At 40.4% G+C, this 15528-nt stretch overlaps 1 protein-coding gene across 2 annotated transcripts in view; it reads left to right on the top strand.

Annotated features, from left to right (window-relative positions):
* Positions 1-14496, top strand: part of myom2b (myomesin 2b) — a 36459-nt gene extending 21963 nt beyond the window's left edge. Inside the window, exons 23-37 of one of the 2 annotated variants that reach the window (XM_053502673.1) lie at positions 482-526; positions 746-882; positions 1146-1290; positions 1400-1462; positions 2030-2097; positions 2319-2432; positions 5199-5286; positions 5383-5421; positions 6595-6700; positions 7391-7554; positions 10108-10144; positions 10304-10326; positions 10431-10486; positions 13555-14023; positions 14336-14496. In XM_053502673.1, the coding sequence (XP_053358648.1) occupies positions 482-526; positions 746-882; positions 1146-1290; positions 1400-1462; positions 2030-2097; positions 2319-2432; positions 5199-5286; positions 5383-5421; positions 6595-6700; positions 7391-7554; positions 10108-10144; positions 10304-10326; positions 10431-10486; positions 13555-13977 (1508 nt within the window). In that variant the 3' untranslated portion in view covers positions 13978-14023; positions 14336-14496. Of the gene's footprint in view, positions 1-481; positions 527-745; positions 883-1145; positions 1291-1399; positions 1463-2029; positions 2098-2318; positions 2433-5198; positions 5287-5382; positions 5422-6594; positions 6701-7390; positions 7555-10107; positions 10145-10303; positions 10327-10430; positions 10487-13554 lie in introns of both variants that reach the window. The other variant, XM_053502672.1, reaches the window with a different exon arrangement.
* Positions 14497-15528: the final 1032 nt, after the last annotated feature.

Genomic DNA, 15528 nt, shown 5'->3' with positions numbered 1-15528 from the left:
AGAGTCGACTATGAACAGGAATCTGACACAGCAGTTTTGCAAAAATGTCACTTTGTCCTTTTGCAATCTTTACTCGCCATGTTTCAGTGAATCTGTGGGTGGTTCCGCTGTATTCCTGTTTGTTGCAGATATATTGCATCTAGTCGAGGGTATTAGGATGGTCGATTCTCAGTGTAAATGAAAATGAATCTTCTTAATGACTGGAACATTGATTGTTCAGTTCTCAAAATAGCCCCAATTACACAACGCCATTCCACATGAAATGCACAAAAGCATCTTTTCGGTTCAAAGCCTTTTTTTTCCTTCCCTTGAAACATAATCATTTCTTTAAATCATTTTCATTAGGTAAGCAATATCAGGTGATCAAAACCCATGCTGCATGTGAACCATATGCAACGTTTCGTATGATGATTATTCCTCCACAGTGCTCACACAGATATTATTTCATGATGTTTGATTTTTGCATTTCTCTTCATTTCAGAAATGAAGAAAATGCTGGCACTCAGCCATGATATCCGCCATCCAAGTAAGTAACCACGTAACTATTTCTGTCCTGCTGTTTTAAATCCGAGTTAAGACTGGGAATTATTGCTTAAAGCCTTGACCGATGTCTTCTTGACCGATGTTTTACCAGAATTCTCAGAGCCTGTGAGCATTAGTGCATGTCTAAGCCATTTTCAAGGTCATACGTGTGACCCGTGACAGCACATGAATTCCACCTCTGCCACCTCTATTTTCGCTTCAGTTATTCCTCTGAAGACCGAGCTCGCCTACAAAATTTTGGAGAGAGGTCGCGTGCGCTTCTGGCTGCAAGCTGAGAACATCTCCTCAGCTGTGACCTACAAATTCTTTGCCAATAACAAGGAGCTTGTCAACTGCGAGGTAAGCAACAAGCGTCATGCGGAGCCACACGGACAGCTTGTGACATCGACATAAATCTTAGTAAAAACTGCTTTAGGTTTTTCTATTAAGTTGACCCTAGAATGCACTACTGCACCATGCCCAGTCTCACCCTGAATACCTCCAAGAAAATGTAATAATGGATCCGATCAAATTGAAAAAAAAAACAACAACAACAAGTAGACGCAGCAATGAGGACAATTTACTCGCCTATTTGTTTTGCTTTCTCCTTGTTTTTGCTCCAGCAAACTAAAATGAGACACGATGTAGCCACGGGCGTTATAGAGATGGTGCTGGATCACTTCACCCAGGAGAACGAGGGCACATACGCCGTGCAGATTCAGGACGGGACAGGAAAGGCTCAGTCCTCTCTGGTGCTAATCGGAGACGGTGAGGTCATCTGCACTTTTCTGACACCGCAATTCATATCGCATACATGGGATTTTCTGTTAGAATTTGGCTTTAACCCAAACTTCTTCTTTCTCTTTTTTAACTTCAGCTTTCAAAGCAGCTCTGGCTGAGGCCGAATATCAGAGGAGGGAGTACATCCGTGTGAAAGAGGGTATAAATTAGGAGAAGGAGTAGAAATATTACGCTTTGGTTTATTAATACACATCCTACATTTATCTTTTATGGACCATACCTATAACACCGTTGCCTATAAATTAATGCAATGAAACGCTTCAATTATACACCTCCATATCAGTATGCAGAATTCACTATGATATTTTCTATCTAAATTAGCGGGAAAGACTTTAGCCAGGACTTTCATTTTTTCCATGGAGGGATTAAGAAAAATCGGATCTTTCTGAAATCTTTGCTATAGCTCTATAACAACTCTAGCCCTGGCATTTGTCACACTAGAAGCTTGAAGGTCATTAATAATAAAACAGCAAAGGTGAAAACGTTAGGTAAATGTAGGTCTAAATGATATTCTTAAGTAAAGGATGTGTTTATAGACATGGATAGATGGTGTTATTTTACTCCTAAGGATACAACACAAATCAAAATGCTATGTTAAAAAAAAGGGCCAAGTGGGTGCATTTATCATCTTTCTGTTGTAAATCTGTTCATTTTTCATTGCTGCTGTGATTGCTTCATTAGCTGCCAATAATCTCCCTTTTGCTAGGACCTCATTTTAGCCAGTTCCTGTCTGTTCACATCGGGGAAGATGCCAGCGTCAGCCTCATCTGCAAGGCAAGCGCAGCCACATTTGTGCCTCGACACACCTCAAACAAATGGCCTGTGTTTATTGTCAGCGCCAGTCCGAATGACTAATGTGTCAAGCTTTATTCGGCTCAGTCATAAAGATATCACTGGTGGTGGCTTGGTGTTCAGAGGCGCACTGAACGACCATATTTCAGGCTGGCTCAATCATCGCTGCCCACCACCTGATGTGTGTCCTCTCCTCTCCTCAGGTGGCTAATCTGAAGAAGGAGTCTGCATTCCACTGGTTTAAAAACGATGTGGAGGTGATACCTGATGTGCCTGCTGACCTGAGCTCTGGAGTCTGTAAACTCCCCCTGCCTCTGGTGAGATCTTGGATTCATGAAAAAAAAATATATAAAAAAAAATCGCAATGCAGTTACCGAGCTTAGCCAATAAAACAGAACAAGTCTGAGGGTCTGCTGCAATATCAGTGCAACTTGAGCAGCAACAGATGTTGTTAAAGTGAACAACATGGTGTACATTGTAATCTGTATGGATTAATTGCTTGATTCATTTATACCTGCTGTACTGATAAGGGTTTTAGTTTTCTTCAGTAGTTTTATGTTTCCATTGTTTGTAGAGGTTAATCAAATTTTTCGCAGCCTTTTGATTTCATAATAAGGAACATGTCGAGTTATGTTTCTCAACAGATCGCATTCAAAGCTCTGATGTCAGTTAATGGGAATGTCGATGTTACAGACGCTCATAGTAATTGCAATTGCGTGATTAAAAGTTTTTTTGTTACACTCAGGAGAAAATACATCGAAGATGAAAACCATTGAGCGAAGCACATAGGATTGGGATACTATTTGGATTTAAACCCAAAGTGGGTGTGGCTTATAACAAAATGGATAAACGGAAAATTTATATCTTTAATTTGATTGAAATCTTTTCAATTATAGATTCCAATGTAACTGTTTCTGATCTGATAAGATGTGTTTACATGCTCAAGGCATTAAATTAGAAAGTAACTTTCTGACACATGCAAGAAGAAGTATTTTCCTGCAACTGTGACGTTGGGTCGGACTTACCATGTTTACGGATAAATCCTGACTCCTGTGTTATGATTGATTGATTACAAGACGTCTGTCTAATCTACGATCGGTTTAGATGTAAAATGGTGAGCCAATCAGTTCTCCTTTCTAAGCCAGAGATCCAGTGGATGGAAGTCTGGAGTAAAAACAGGTGGCAGAGAACTATTTTTACAGAGATTACTGATCAGGAATACCAGCAAAATATCCCTCCCGGAAACTCATTATGTGACCTTTGTAATGTTACCCCAAAATTTTGATAAGCTTACTGTATGCAGGGTCATAAGAATATATTTCCATCCAGAGTCGCAATCATTTCTCTCCAAGATCTTGTATTGATGATTCGAGATTCGGAAATGCTATGTAAAGCCTCCTCCAGCACATCCCAAAGATTCTCAATGGGGTTAATGTCTGGACTCTATGGTGGCCAGTCCATGCGTGAAAATGATATCTTGCGTCCCTGGACCACTCTTTCGTAATCTGAACTTGATGAATCCCGACCTTGTCATCTTGGAAATATGCCAGTGCCATCAGGAAAGAAAAAAAATCCATTGACAAAAAAACCCCTGGTCATTAAGGATATTTAGGCATTTGTTTCTGATTAGCCTCACTGGTCAGCGGTACTCAAGGCTGCACAGCTGTTTAGTCCCAGTTCACTTTGCATTGTGCGTATGGAAATGCTCTTACTTTCACTATTAAACATACAGTAGCTGTCAGCTCTACTGTTGTTTTACGATTTGATTTCACCAAGCATTTGATTTCCCCCATCACACTCATTCTTGCTCGTAGATGATGGCTCTACCACTATCCTTGCAGGTTTTATTAATCCTTTTTAAGTCTTAACCCAATCATAGTAGTTTCAGCAATCTCCTTAGTTGCTTTCTTTGCTTGATGCAAATCAACAATTTGTCCGTTCTAAAAAAGAATAGAATCTTTGCCATGACCGCAGGATATCTCTTCTGACATGGTTGTTTAAGAAATGAGAGGCTAACCAATGCATCAATTAGAGTTAAATAACTTGTTGCCAGCTGAAACATATTAATTACAGCAGTAATTATCTACTGGAACTATTTGCTTAGTTAAATACAGCTGCTGATTTTTTTTTTTTGACATGCATCCTCATTCCAACTGAGATATTATTTCTATTATTAGTGCAATATTACTGTCTATGTAAATGAACCTACTGTAAAGTTCTTAAACAATAACTGGACAGTACATGATTGGTCGAACGTACAGTTGGTTTTTTTTGTTTGATCACATGAACTTCCTCCTTGCATAAGGTTATTGTTTGATTCCCCAGGCAATTGACATGACTACCCTCAACCAAATGCAATTTAAAACCATTCTAGTCATCTTTTTTTTAAAAAACAAAATGTTTAGAGCACATGGTACAGTAGTTATGAATCATTTTTGTTGCTTTCTGTTACATCCTAAATGTAGACAAATGCACCAAATTATACCGTCTTCCTATTCTTAACCAGAGATTATTTAGATTTTTAGGCACGGGCATCACCATAAAGGTCGACTATTCTGATATGACATTTAAAAATTCTCTGCTTGTCTACAGTTTGTAGCAGATATAACAACTTGACTTAATGATCGTGATTTTTCTTAACATATCTCACAGTCCAAACGAAACAAAATGTTAATTCAGGCTTTTAAAGCGAGTAATTTAACGAGCAATCAAATATAAATGTCGTTATGGGAATGTACACTGAAATGTAGACATTGTGGTCAATTAGATAAGTTTACAACATCAGGGAGTAGGACACAGCTTCAAAGCTAATTATAATCACTTCCTTTGCAAAGACAAGGGCTCAGAGCAGACATTGAACACAGGTTGGTTCTTTAGCAATAATCAAAACACTTCGGTAGTTTCGGCAGTGGGTGTTTTTTCAACCCCCGCTCACCCAACCCTCACTTCATTTTGAAGTCCCAGTGATGGGAAAAGAACATATAATACTACAGAAGCGGACCGTGTTGAGCGAAGCAGCCCACAGATAACATACTCAAGTGGCCTGTTTCAGCAAACATTGTGTTCTGAATTTCTGCCCCCAGTTCTCCAAGAAGGATGTGGGTGTGTACAAAGCAACTATCAGCGATGACCGAGGAAAAGACGAGTCTCAGGTTGATATTTCTGGGAAAGGTAATAGCGCACCTAACTCGGATTGTTGCAGTCAAGCATATATTTGTGCACCCTAAAAACAAATCTCCTCAATTGACCTTTTCTCCCTTCCTGCAGCTTTTGACAACATCATTACCGAGCTCTCACGTATTGCTGGTATGTATCACGTTAGCACTTAAGCACACATCATCTGTAATCTGCGCTGCTCATTACTTCTTCGTAAGCTAGTCAGTATTCAGTGCATAACCAAACATTGACGTCAATTCGACCAGATACAAAGATCGGTGCCATTTTAAACAGAGTCAGCACTACAATTAGGCTTTTTATGATTCCCAAAGCAGCATCTTCAGCATGGATGCAGGACAACTAGTGACTCATGATGAAGAGCAGCTGAATATACAGAAACCTGCTTACGTAGTCCAGCTAAATGTCAACCTTTTTACCAAGAGTACATCTGTTTAAAAAAAGAAAGAAAGAAAATAAGATGCTTCTTTTAGTCTGCACTAACGCACTGTACATAGTGATTGAAATTTAAATATATCTATTGTCTCCATGTTCCTAAACAATAGTAAAAAAAAAAAAAGAAAAAAAAAAGAAAATTGTGATTATTTAGTCAGGGGAGAAAAAAATGATTTGTTCGTGAGCTTCTCTGATTCACACTGATTGTCACGTAATAGAAAATGAAACACTCTGTGCTTTGTCAGGAGAATCAGAATCAGAAGGAAAATAGTATGAATATATCATATGCAGCTCAGATGCGTCAAATGCCACCGTGTGACAACGTCAGAAACCAAATAGAACCGTGACTACATCGGGACTGGTGCCGACCAATAAGAGGAGAGAACGAGTATGCATGTGAGAGTGTACACAAAGCAAACAAGAGACTAAAGTGAAAAAAAAAAAATGACAGAAAGATGAACAGGTACTGCATTGATTTGTTCATGGTGGTGGGAAACTAAAAAAATAAATTTCGATAGCTTCTTTCTAACGTTGTTAGGCAGAAAACACACAGAAGATAAATAGAAATGCACACAAAATATTATACAGGATAAGTTGTGTATTTTAACTAGCTGGTTAGAAATAAAGGAGCTAGCCTTTTAGTCACTCATTAACCATATTTTCTTTCTCATGGGGGTGGTGTGTGTCTTCGAACGTCCCAGAAATGATTCCCTTTTCCCCAAACAATCACCGGTTACTCTCCCCAAAAAAGCCCTGCAGAGCACCACAACCCAAAGCTCATGTGCTCTGTCCTAAAAAAACAAAAAACAAACTCACAGTCTGAATTTAAGTTTGAGAAATTGTCTTTACTTTTTTTTGTGACTTGAACAGGGTCCAGCGCGTCCGAGTTGGTGATCCAGTGCACTGCCGAGGGCATCATGCTGCAGTGCCATATGAAATATTACACAGAGGAAATGAAGATCCAATGGTTGCAAAAGTACGCTTATTCTCTCCTAGAATTCCCTTTCGAGAAAGGAAATTCCTAAATAGAGTGATGGAAATAGCCATGGCACTGAGATATGCATGCTCCCTGACACCTCCGAGCATGACGGTGACCCTGCATGTAAACACGATTTGAAGATTTTTGTCTATAATTGTGTTGCTTTAGTGCGCAGCGAGAGAAAACGATTATTGAACAATGGGAAATTAGCAGGGCCAAGTGACAAGAGACCTGCGTGACTGTCGATACTAATCAAATCTGTCAGATTTACAGCTACCTAATGCTTTAGCTCTGAGGTGGGAACTGGAAGCATGCAGAATACTAACACACAAGGCGAATCTTCTTCCTCAGCTCATCTTGTAAACAAGGGCATTCTTGTGCCCGTATAAAAAAAAAAAAAAAACTGAGTGAACGTTTCATATTATTTGCACGGCAAAGTCTACACTGAAAGGATACTGAGAGCATTTTTATAGTCGTATAAAGATTTTCTTTCCCATAGAGTCGTGAATATATATAAAAAATAAAAATAGTAAATTTCTAGCCAGAAGAGATTGGAGAAGCAAAATGCTCATCAATACACTACTCCACTCTGTGCATGATGTACTACATTATCACAAGGCAATAGAAGCTAAAATTGCAGAAATGCATCACTTTTAATATTTATTCTTTTTCATTTAATTTTAACAGGAACTCTAAAATTGCTGCATCTGAAAAGATGCGTGTTGGTGGCACCCCAGCCATGGCCAGTCTGGAGATTGTTGAGCCTACTGAAAAAGACAAAGGAGTATATACTTTTGTGTTGACAGACAATGAGAAGACATACACTCGTAACATTGAACTGTCTGGGCAAGGTAAGAAAAGCTGCGGATTTTCAATAGAAAAAACAAAAGGTTTGTATGATTTATAGCACTTAATGTGAAAGGTCTAATTTGAAAAAAAATCTTTAGAGGATTTAACTACGTACATTCTATTTGAGCTTTGAATAAACATAATGCATTATGACTATAAAGTGAGTTTGAGATTTCATAAATTCTGATATAAAACAAAAGCTGAGATTTTCCATTAGGCTTAGACCTTAGGCTGTTAGAAATGAATGTTGTTCAAGCTCCACCACTTTTTATAAATTAACTGCATGCAGACAAATCAAAAATATGTTCCACCCTGTCATCGCCAAATCCAAAGTAGAGTAAATACATTTGTCATATAACGATTAGAAAAGTATACATTTACAGAAATACACTATATTGCCAAAAGTATTTGCTCACATACCTTCACATGCATCACAAGCGCTTGAGTAACATCCGATTCTTAATCCGCAGGGTTTAATATGATGTTGGCCCACACTTTGCAGCTGTAACAGCTTCAACTCTTCTGGGAAGGCTTTCTACAAGGTTTGGGAGTGTGTTTATGGGAATTTTTGGCCATTCTTCCAGAAGGTCAGATATTGATGTTGAACGAGAACGCCTGGCTTCACGCAGTCATGTTGAAACTGGTATGGGGTTGTCCTTCATGAGTTGGGCTCTTCAACAGTTTGGGGATGGCCCCTTCTTGTTCCAACATGTATGCGCACCAGTGGACAAAGCAAGGTCCATAAGGAGATGGATGAGCAAGTTTGATGTGGAAGAACTTGAGTCCTGACCTCAACCCGATAGAACACTCATTCACTCACTCACTATACCACTTTATCCTATATTCAGGGTCGTGGGGGGGCCTGGAGCCTATCCCAGGAATCTTAGGGCACAAGGCAGGGTACACCCTAGAGAGGGTGCCAATCTATCACAGGGCACACACACATACACTCACACACTCATTCACACACTATGGGCAATTTGGGAACACCAACTAGCCTAATCTGCAGGTCTTGCCTGTGGGAGGAAACCGGAGTACCCAGAGGAAACCCGCCAAGCACAGGGAGAACATACAAACTCCATGCACCTTGAAATGAATTGAAGCGCAGACTGCGAGGCAGGACTTCTTTTCCAACATCAATGTCTGACCTCTCAAACATGCTTCTGGAGCATTGTCAAAATATAAAAAACCACTCCTAAACCTTGTGGAACGCCTTTTCAGGAGATCCGAAGCTGTTATAGCTGCAAAGAGTGGGACAACATAATATTTAACCCAAGTAATAAATATTACTTAATTTCATCTGTATGTGAAGGCAGACGAGCGAATATTTTTGGCAATATAGTGTATATCATGTCCACCCTGTGGCTAAAAGAATACTGTTGTTGTTTACTTCCTCTGCCTAAATATGTTTATTATCATGATTATAAAAAATGAATATACAATATAAAATTTGTTTTATTAAAGAATTCATTTAGGAAAATGAAAAATTATGTACATTAGACTTAAATTATGCCAGAGTACTGCTATGTGTCTAAATTCATGGTCATTTATAGTCACGCACTCACTCCTCGTCTATACCACTTAATCCTATGTTCAGGGTTGCGGGGGCTGAAAGCCTATCCTAGGAGCACAGGGCGTACACCCTGGATGGGGTGCCAATCCATTGCAGGGTGCACATACAGTACATGCAAATGCAATCACATGCACCTACTATGGGCAATGTTGGAATGCCACTTAGCCTAACCTGTCTGTGTGAGGAAACCAGTCTACCCAGAGCAAACCCACCAAGCTTGGGGAGAACATGCAAACTCCATGCACACAGACCTAAGACGGGAATCGAACCTGAGCCCTCAAGGTGCAAGGCCACTTTTTCTAACCAATAAGCCATCGTGACTTGGTCAGTTATAATAACACCTAAAATATGTTCAAAATAACGGGGTAATTCTGATGAGGACACTAAAGGCAATTCATAGTGATATCAACCCATTAGCAAAACAGCACTTGAATAAGGTTTCAGACACAACAGTAATGAAAGGTTGCCAACTCTTTGCTTCTGTGTTCAGGAGTTGTCTTGTCCAAAGGATCTGGCAGGTCTTCTAATCTCAGGAGAGTCTTTAAAAATGTCCTTTCCTTGAGCATTTTCATCACTAAAGAAACGTTATCTGTGGCTGTTGTTACATGGATCTGTTGAGAAGGAAAGGCCAGAGTGGTATCAGTAAACACTAGCAGTCTAATTGGGTAATTCCAGTTAGAGGGTACTGGTAACAATATATCAAATGTGCAGATCCTGCAGCAGTTAGTCTCGTGCGGTGCCTGGGAGAACTTGCAATCGGTAGAGCAAAAAGTAATTAATTAAGGGAGGAAAAAAAAAACTGGTATACCTCGCAATGCAGGAAAACATAGCTATTAAAATGATGAGATTTAATATGTATTTTTTCGGCTATGCTGTCCCTTAGGGGATTCTAACTTTAAATCAGTTTTTTTCTGTTTTTCCCCCGTCTCATTTGGTCTGTGCTTAACATTTATCTTCTTCTGCCTTTTATCCACCCCTCTAGTCTATGATAATGCCTATGCAGAGTTCCAGAGACTCAAGTAAGATAATCGTTATTTGGGAGGCTGCTTGCTTCTCTCGTCTTCCCTTTGAATGTTTAGAAATGCAGAGCATGCGTGGCGCATGTCAGTGTGTGCATAAAATATTAGCGTGTGCGCTAATGAGCCTGCTAACAACGCCATTCTTCTGTTGCTTTTCAGAGCGGAAGCATATGCTGAAAAGAGTGAGTATGCTCCTTCCAGTCCTCGCCGCTTGTCACAGCTTTTTTTACTGACATAATTACATCCTTCACTTTGACTCGGGGGGGTGCCACGTTTGTATTTTCAGATCGTGGCAAAGTCATTGGCGGTCTGCCTGATGTCGCAACCATCATGGAGAAGAAGGTTTGGAATCATCTCAGCATTGGTGTATCATAACATATAAACAATAGGTTTTTGGTGGGTGAGCTATGTAACTAATGAAGGCATAAATAGAATTTGAGAGTTGAGAGGCAAGCACACTTGTAGCCGTACATAAAACAAACATGGATGGTTCAGAGGCAAGTCGCAATGACACGAAGCAATCATTAAGGAGGACAATATGTTGTTTATGATGACAGAATGTTATCAGATGTGTTTTCTTGCTGAAAGTGCTACCATGACTGGCTTTGAATATGGGTAGGGGCAGGCAGCTGCTCTCTCCGGACTGGCCAGCTTTTCTCCCATACTAGCAGCTCATTTAGAGCGTTTGTTCAGCTGTGTTTTACCCACAAGTTGTGTTTCTCATTGCCATTTTCAGCACACACCAACGAGGTAAGATCATTAATCGGGGTTGCCAGGTTGGAGCACAATTTCCAGCTCAATTACATCTCAAATACTACACAGAACACCAGAAGTAAAAAGAAAAAAAAAGCTTCTCTTTCTCAGGTCAATGTGGTGCGATTGTATTTCCCATGTATGGACATTAGCCATCCATAATCCATCTTAGCATAATATACAAAAAGGAATGATTCTGTAAATGGTTTGCCGAAATGTATTAATTTAATTACGCTCACTTGCTCATTGTCTATACCGCTTTAACCTCTGGGGGTCGCGGGGGGCCTGGAGCCTATCCCAGGAGACTTGGGGCACGAGGTGGGGTAAACCTCGGATGGGGCACCAATCCATTACAGGTCACATACACACGTGTAGTTTTGAACACCAGTTAGCCTAATCTGCATGTCTTTGGACTGTGGGTGGAGTACCCGGAGGTAACCCACCAAGCATGGCGAAAACCTGGGCAAACTATATTCACACAGACTCGAGGTGCCCGGACCCTTGAGGTGCAAGACGACACTGCTAACCACTAAACCGCCATTGCGCCTATTTAATTGTACAATACTTTGGTATAAAACAAGATTCTTTTAGCTGCGTAATATTTTAAAGCTAGCCCATTTTGGAGTGAATACCACAACCCTGGCAACCTTGTAATCCTGTAATACTGGATGTGTTTATAGATTGCACAGTGGGCAGCAGGGTTTCTTCCCCAGTAAAACTCTTTTAGCACTTTGACCACTGGTAAAAAAAATAGCTCTAAACTTGTCAGGCCAGTTAAATCTACAATAGGCAGGACATTACTCTTTAAACCAGATTATATATATATATATATATATTATTTTTTCTCTTTTACTCAAAAGGGTATATTTACAGTATATTTTTATGTAATTTAAAATTCATTGAGTTGTGAACTGGTCAAACGTACATGGTGACCCACCTGCCCCATGGATCAGCGGTCACTGAAAGACACACAAATATGTGTTTGGGCATCAAAATTGTCTTTATCTGAAGGAAAACGGCACAGAGAGAAGCAGCACAGCTTGGTTTGTGTAGTGGTGAATTTTGTTCTGCATTTTGCAGACCATTAATTTGCCCCCCATGGTAATGAAGCGATTGCATTAGTGATCCTAGACACCACAGGGCAGTTTTGTAGTGATCCTGAATGGTGTGTGGTGGTGTGTGAACAAGCCAGAGGATCATCTCCTCTCTTTATCATGAAAATTGTGTGTGCGCGGCCGGGGGGGTGGGGGGGTTTGGATGATACTCCTTCATTTTCTCCTGCCTTGTAATCCACTGTTGAAAAAGCTGCAAGGAATATTGTCTATTCAGTGGATCCGTCTGAATAGACAACAGTCTAAATGTCAAGCATCCCCCCTCGCCAAATCCCCCCACCCCCACCTCCCGTCCTGTCTCTCTTGCACCCACTCTCTCTCTTTCTCGTTCTTTCTGTAACACCAAGTGAATGCACGAGTTCCATAGCTGTAAGGTCCCATTAAAAGACAAGGAGCTACCACATGGGACATTAGCAGGGCCCTTACAATGGACAGTGCACTAATGAGAGCTCCCTTAAAGATAGATAGTGGGCGAGATGGTCGTTGTTAGAGAGATCCCAAGGTCTTGCTGGAGCAGGTCCATTATTACAGCCACAGGAGTATTATGAGTCCAAATGAGCAACCTTGTTTATACCTGTTAGGGAGAGCACAAGTTGAGTGTCAGTTACATATTGTAGTAGAATGTTTATTAGAAAATTCTTAGGGAAAATGTTCTGAAAAGTCTATTTACCATGAACAGACTAAACCCACAGCTTTGCCTTTGGGAAATACCATACATACACTTTAAACACACTGTGCTTCATTCCTGGCATCCACATCAAATGATTTACTGTTAACAAATACATGAAGAATGAATGCTGGAGCTGACTTTTTTCTTGTCCAGACTGTAGATTCAAGCAGACTTAGACTCAGTGCCAGATAGATGATTATGCAGAGTGAAATTCTACTTAGATTTTCCCCTAGAAGTTCATTGAGTATGATATTTTTTCAGCGTAATATGGGTATGATATTTTTTCTTTGCACACATTTGTAACTCCTCAATCATTTAAGGCGAATGGGAAGGTGTGATGAATGAAGTTGAGGCGGACTATTAAGTTTATAATCACTTTTCCATCAAAATGTGCTGTGTAAGGGCTCCACTGTTTAAAAATGTGAGAAGTAGGATGGACATGTCGCACCAAGACTCAAACCTTACTTTAAATGGAGATGAATATTGGAAAAAAGCCATTAGCCATGGACTATGGCAATGTGTTGCTGGCTGGCTGCCCTGCTGGGTCTTTAATCAAATTTCAGCTAGTTCAGAATGCAGACTGTGTCTTTACCTGGAAGAGAAAGATACGTAGGCCACATTATCCCAGTATTATACAAGTTCTGCTTCATAATGATCAGAGCACAAGGTAATTTAACTCTCCAGAAGCATTATAGCTCAACCAAAGATCACAGCTTAGCATGTACATTTTTTTTCTTGCGTTGCCCATTAATAGTGATCCAGACAAGATTGGAAATGTTTCCCCAAATGAGGGTCTCATTTGATGTTTTAGATTAAAATACACCCCTTTGTTTAATAATCATTATTATATCCTCTCTACATTTGGTTCTCCATAGACCCTGAGCCTGACCTGCACAGTGTGTGGTGACCCAAAACCACAGATCACTTGGTACAAGAATGACCAAGAGGTGGAGCCAGGTGACCAGTATCTGATCTCACTGGACTCGGGCAAATTCGCAAGCCTCACCATCAAGGGCGTGAGTCTAGATGACTCAGGCAAGTTCACCATGTGCGTGCAGAACAGATATGGTGGCGAGTCGGTGGATGTCATTGTCAGTGTCTACAAGCATGGAGACAAGATGCCTGACATCAAGCCCTCACCTGCGCCCAAGAAAATATTGCCTCCAACTCAGCCGATTGTACTCCCTACCCCCAAGGTGACCAGCCCCACCCCTGCTCCAGCCCCAGCCAAGACAGCGCTAACCTCAGGTGTCAAATCAGCTGGCATGAAGTCCCCAACTCCTTCCCGGAGGAAGTAAACTGTCCTATTCTAGACAGAAAGAAGCAGCAGAAAATGGAATAATGGTATACTGAAAGTTACATTAAAACAATGCCATTTTTCATCATTGACTTTGTTAGGATTTATAGAATTTGATGAATTGAGTGAAGAAAATAAAGAGGAAAAAATGTAAGGAGGGACGGTTTCATGTTGTATTAGATTTCTTTTCCACCCCTTACAAAATAAAGTGCTTAACCTTTTGGCATCTGGCTTGCTTAAGTGGGGGTGGGTTTTTAATGGATTAGGCTGCCTCTGCCTGGAGGTCCTTTGGTGAAAAATGGCCAGTGTTTTCATGTTTACTCCATTTTATCAATATTTTTCAAAAGCTGCACTTTCAGTCAGGTGGTGGAATCTTGAGGGATTTGGATGGATGGCCTACAGAGTGCTGGGTTTCTGCTAAAATACTTCAGATAAACCTCTTCTCCTCTTCATCCTCTACTCTCCACACCTTCATGACCTTCTGCCTGCATTGGTGTTATTAAAAAAGGTGTAGTAATAATTTGTGCTTGTGTTGCTTATATGACACACACACACACACACACACACACACACACACATCCACACACACACACACACATCCACACACACCTCTATGTATGAGTGTGCAAAAGCGATAACAGCAGTCAGACCTTTTTGAATCGCATAAGCATCATGTTCTCATACCCACTCACAACATGTTGGGTGCGCTTCGTGTATATGGAAAGTCTTGCATGGACGCGAGGCTTGTTCCAGGTTCCAGTCTGTGGCATCGATTTGCATCACATATTTTTCCGAACATAGAATTAATTTAGTTGTGTCATTGGAAGCACAAGTCTTGCTCTCAATTTTACTTTTCATTATCTTTCCTCTCTGCCTTTCCAAGATGATTAACCATTTCAGTTATAATGGTTATAATCGGACGTAAAGAGGATTTCTTTTCCAACTTCCTCATTTTGCTGATGAAACTGTTCAAGCAGTTATTGCGCATCAAATGGAATTTGATTAAAATAATTAAAATGTAGTGAAAATTGAAGTTGTTTAGATTTTGAATTTGACTTTTAATTAAATTGTGCATATTTAATCACCAGAAATTATTTGCTTAGAAGTCATGTTTCTATGGAAACTCAGGCAATCCATAAATCCTACAACCCCCCCCACCCCCCCTCCTCACAAGCATGTTTACAAGATGTCACCTCATGATGTATCATTTCACCCTATGGAAAAATATTGATTGTGTTTGCACATTTACTTGGGCGAGATCCCACGGTCTGTAACAGATTGCAGCACTCAAAACTATTGTTGCTTGTAGGACAGTGTGAAGCGGGGTGTACAACACTAACGAAAGAGACAACCACATGGTGGCACTGGTGCTTCAATGGGAAACATGCCTCACCGGTGGGAGAAAGCGCTCTGACACCAAATTATAGGGCTCAATTTTTACACATTGATTTGCTGTGGGATGGTGAAGCACAGAACTGGGAGATGTGGGCAAAATACAACAACAAATACACTAAGTCACTGGATGAGTCAAAAATCTCCTGTCGAACCCATG

Source organism: Clarias gariepinus, chromosome 8 (genome assembly GCF_024256425.1).
Source record: "Clarias gariepinus isolate MV-2021 ecotype Netherlands chromosome 8, CGAR_prim_01v2, whole genome shotgun sequence".
In the NCBI taxonomy this organism is placed as follows: Eukaryota; Metazoa; Chordata; class Actinopteri; order Siluriformes; family Clariidae; genus Clarias; species Clarias gariepinus.
This window is presented reverse-complemented; position numbering and strand designations above follow the sequence as displayed.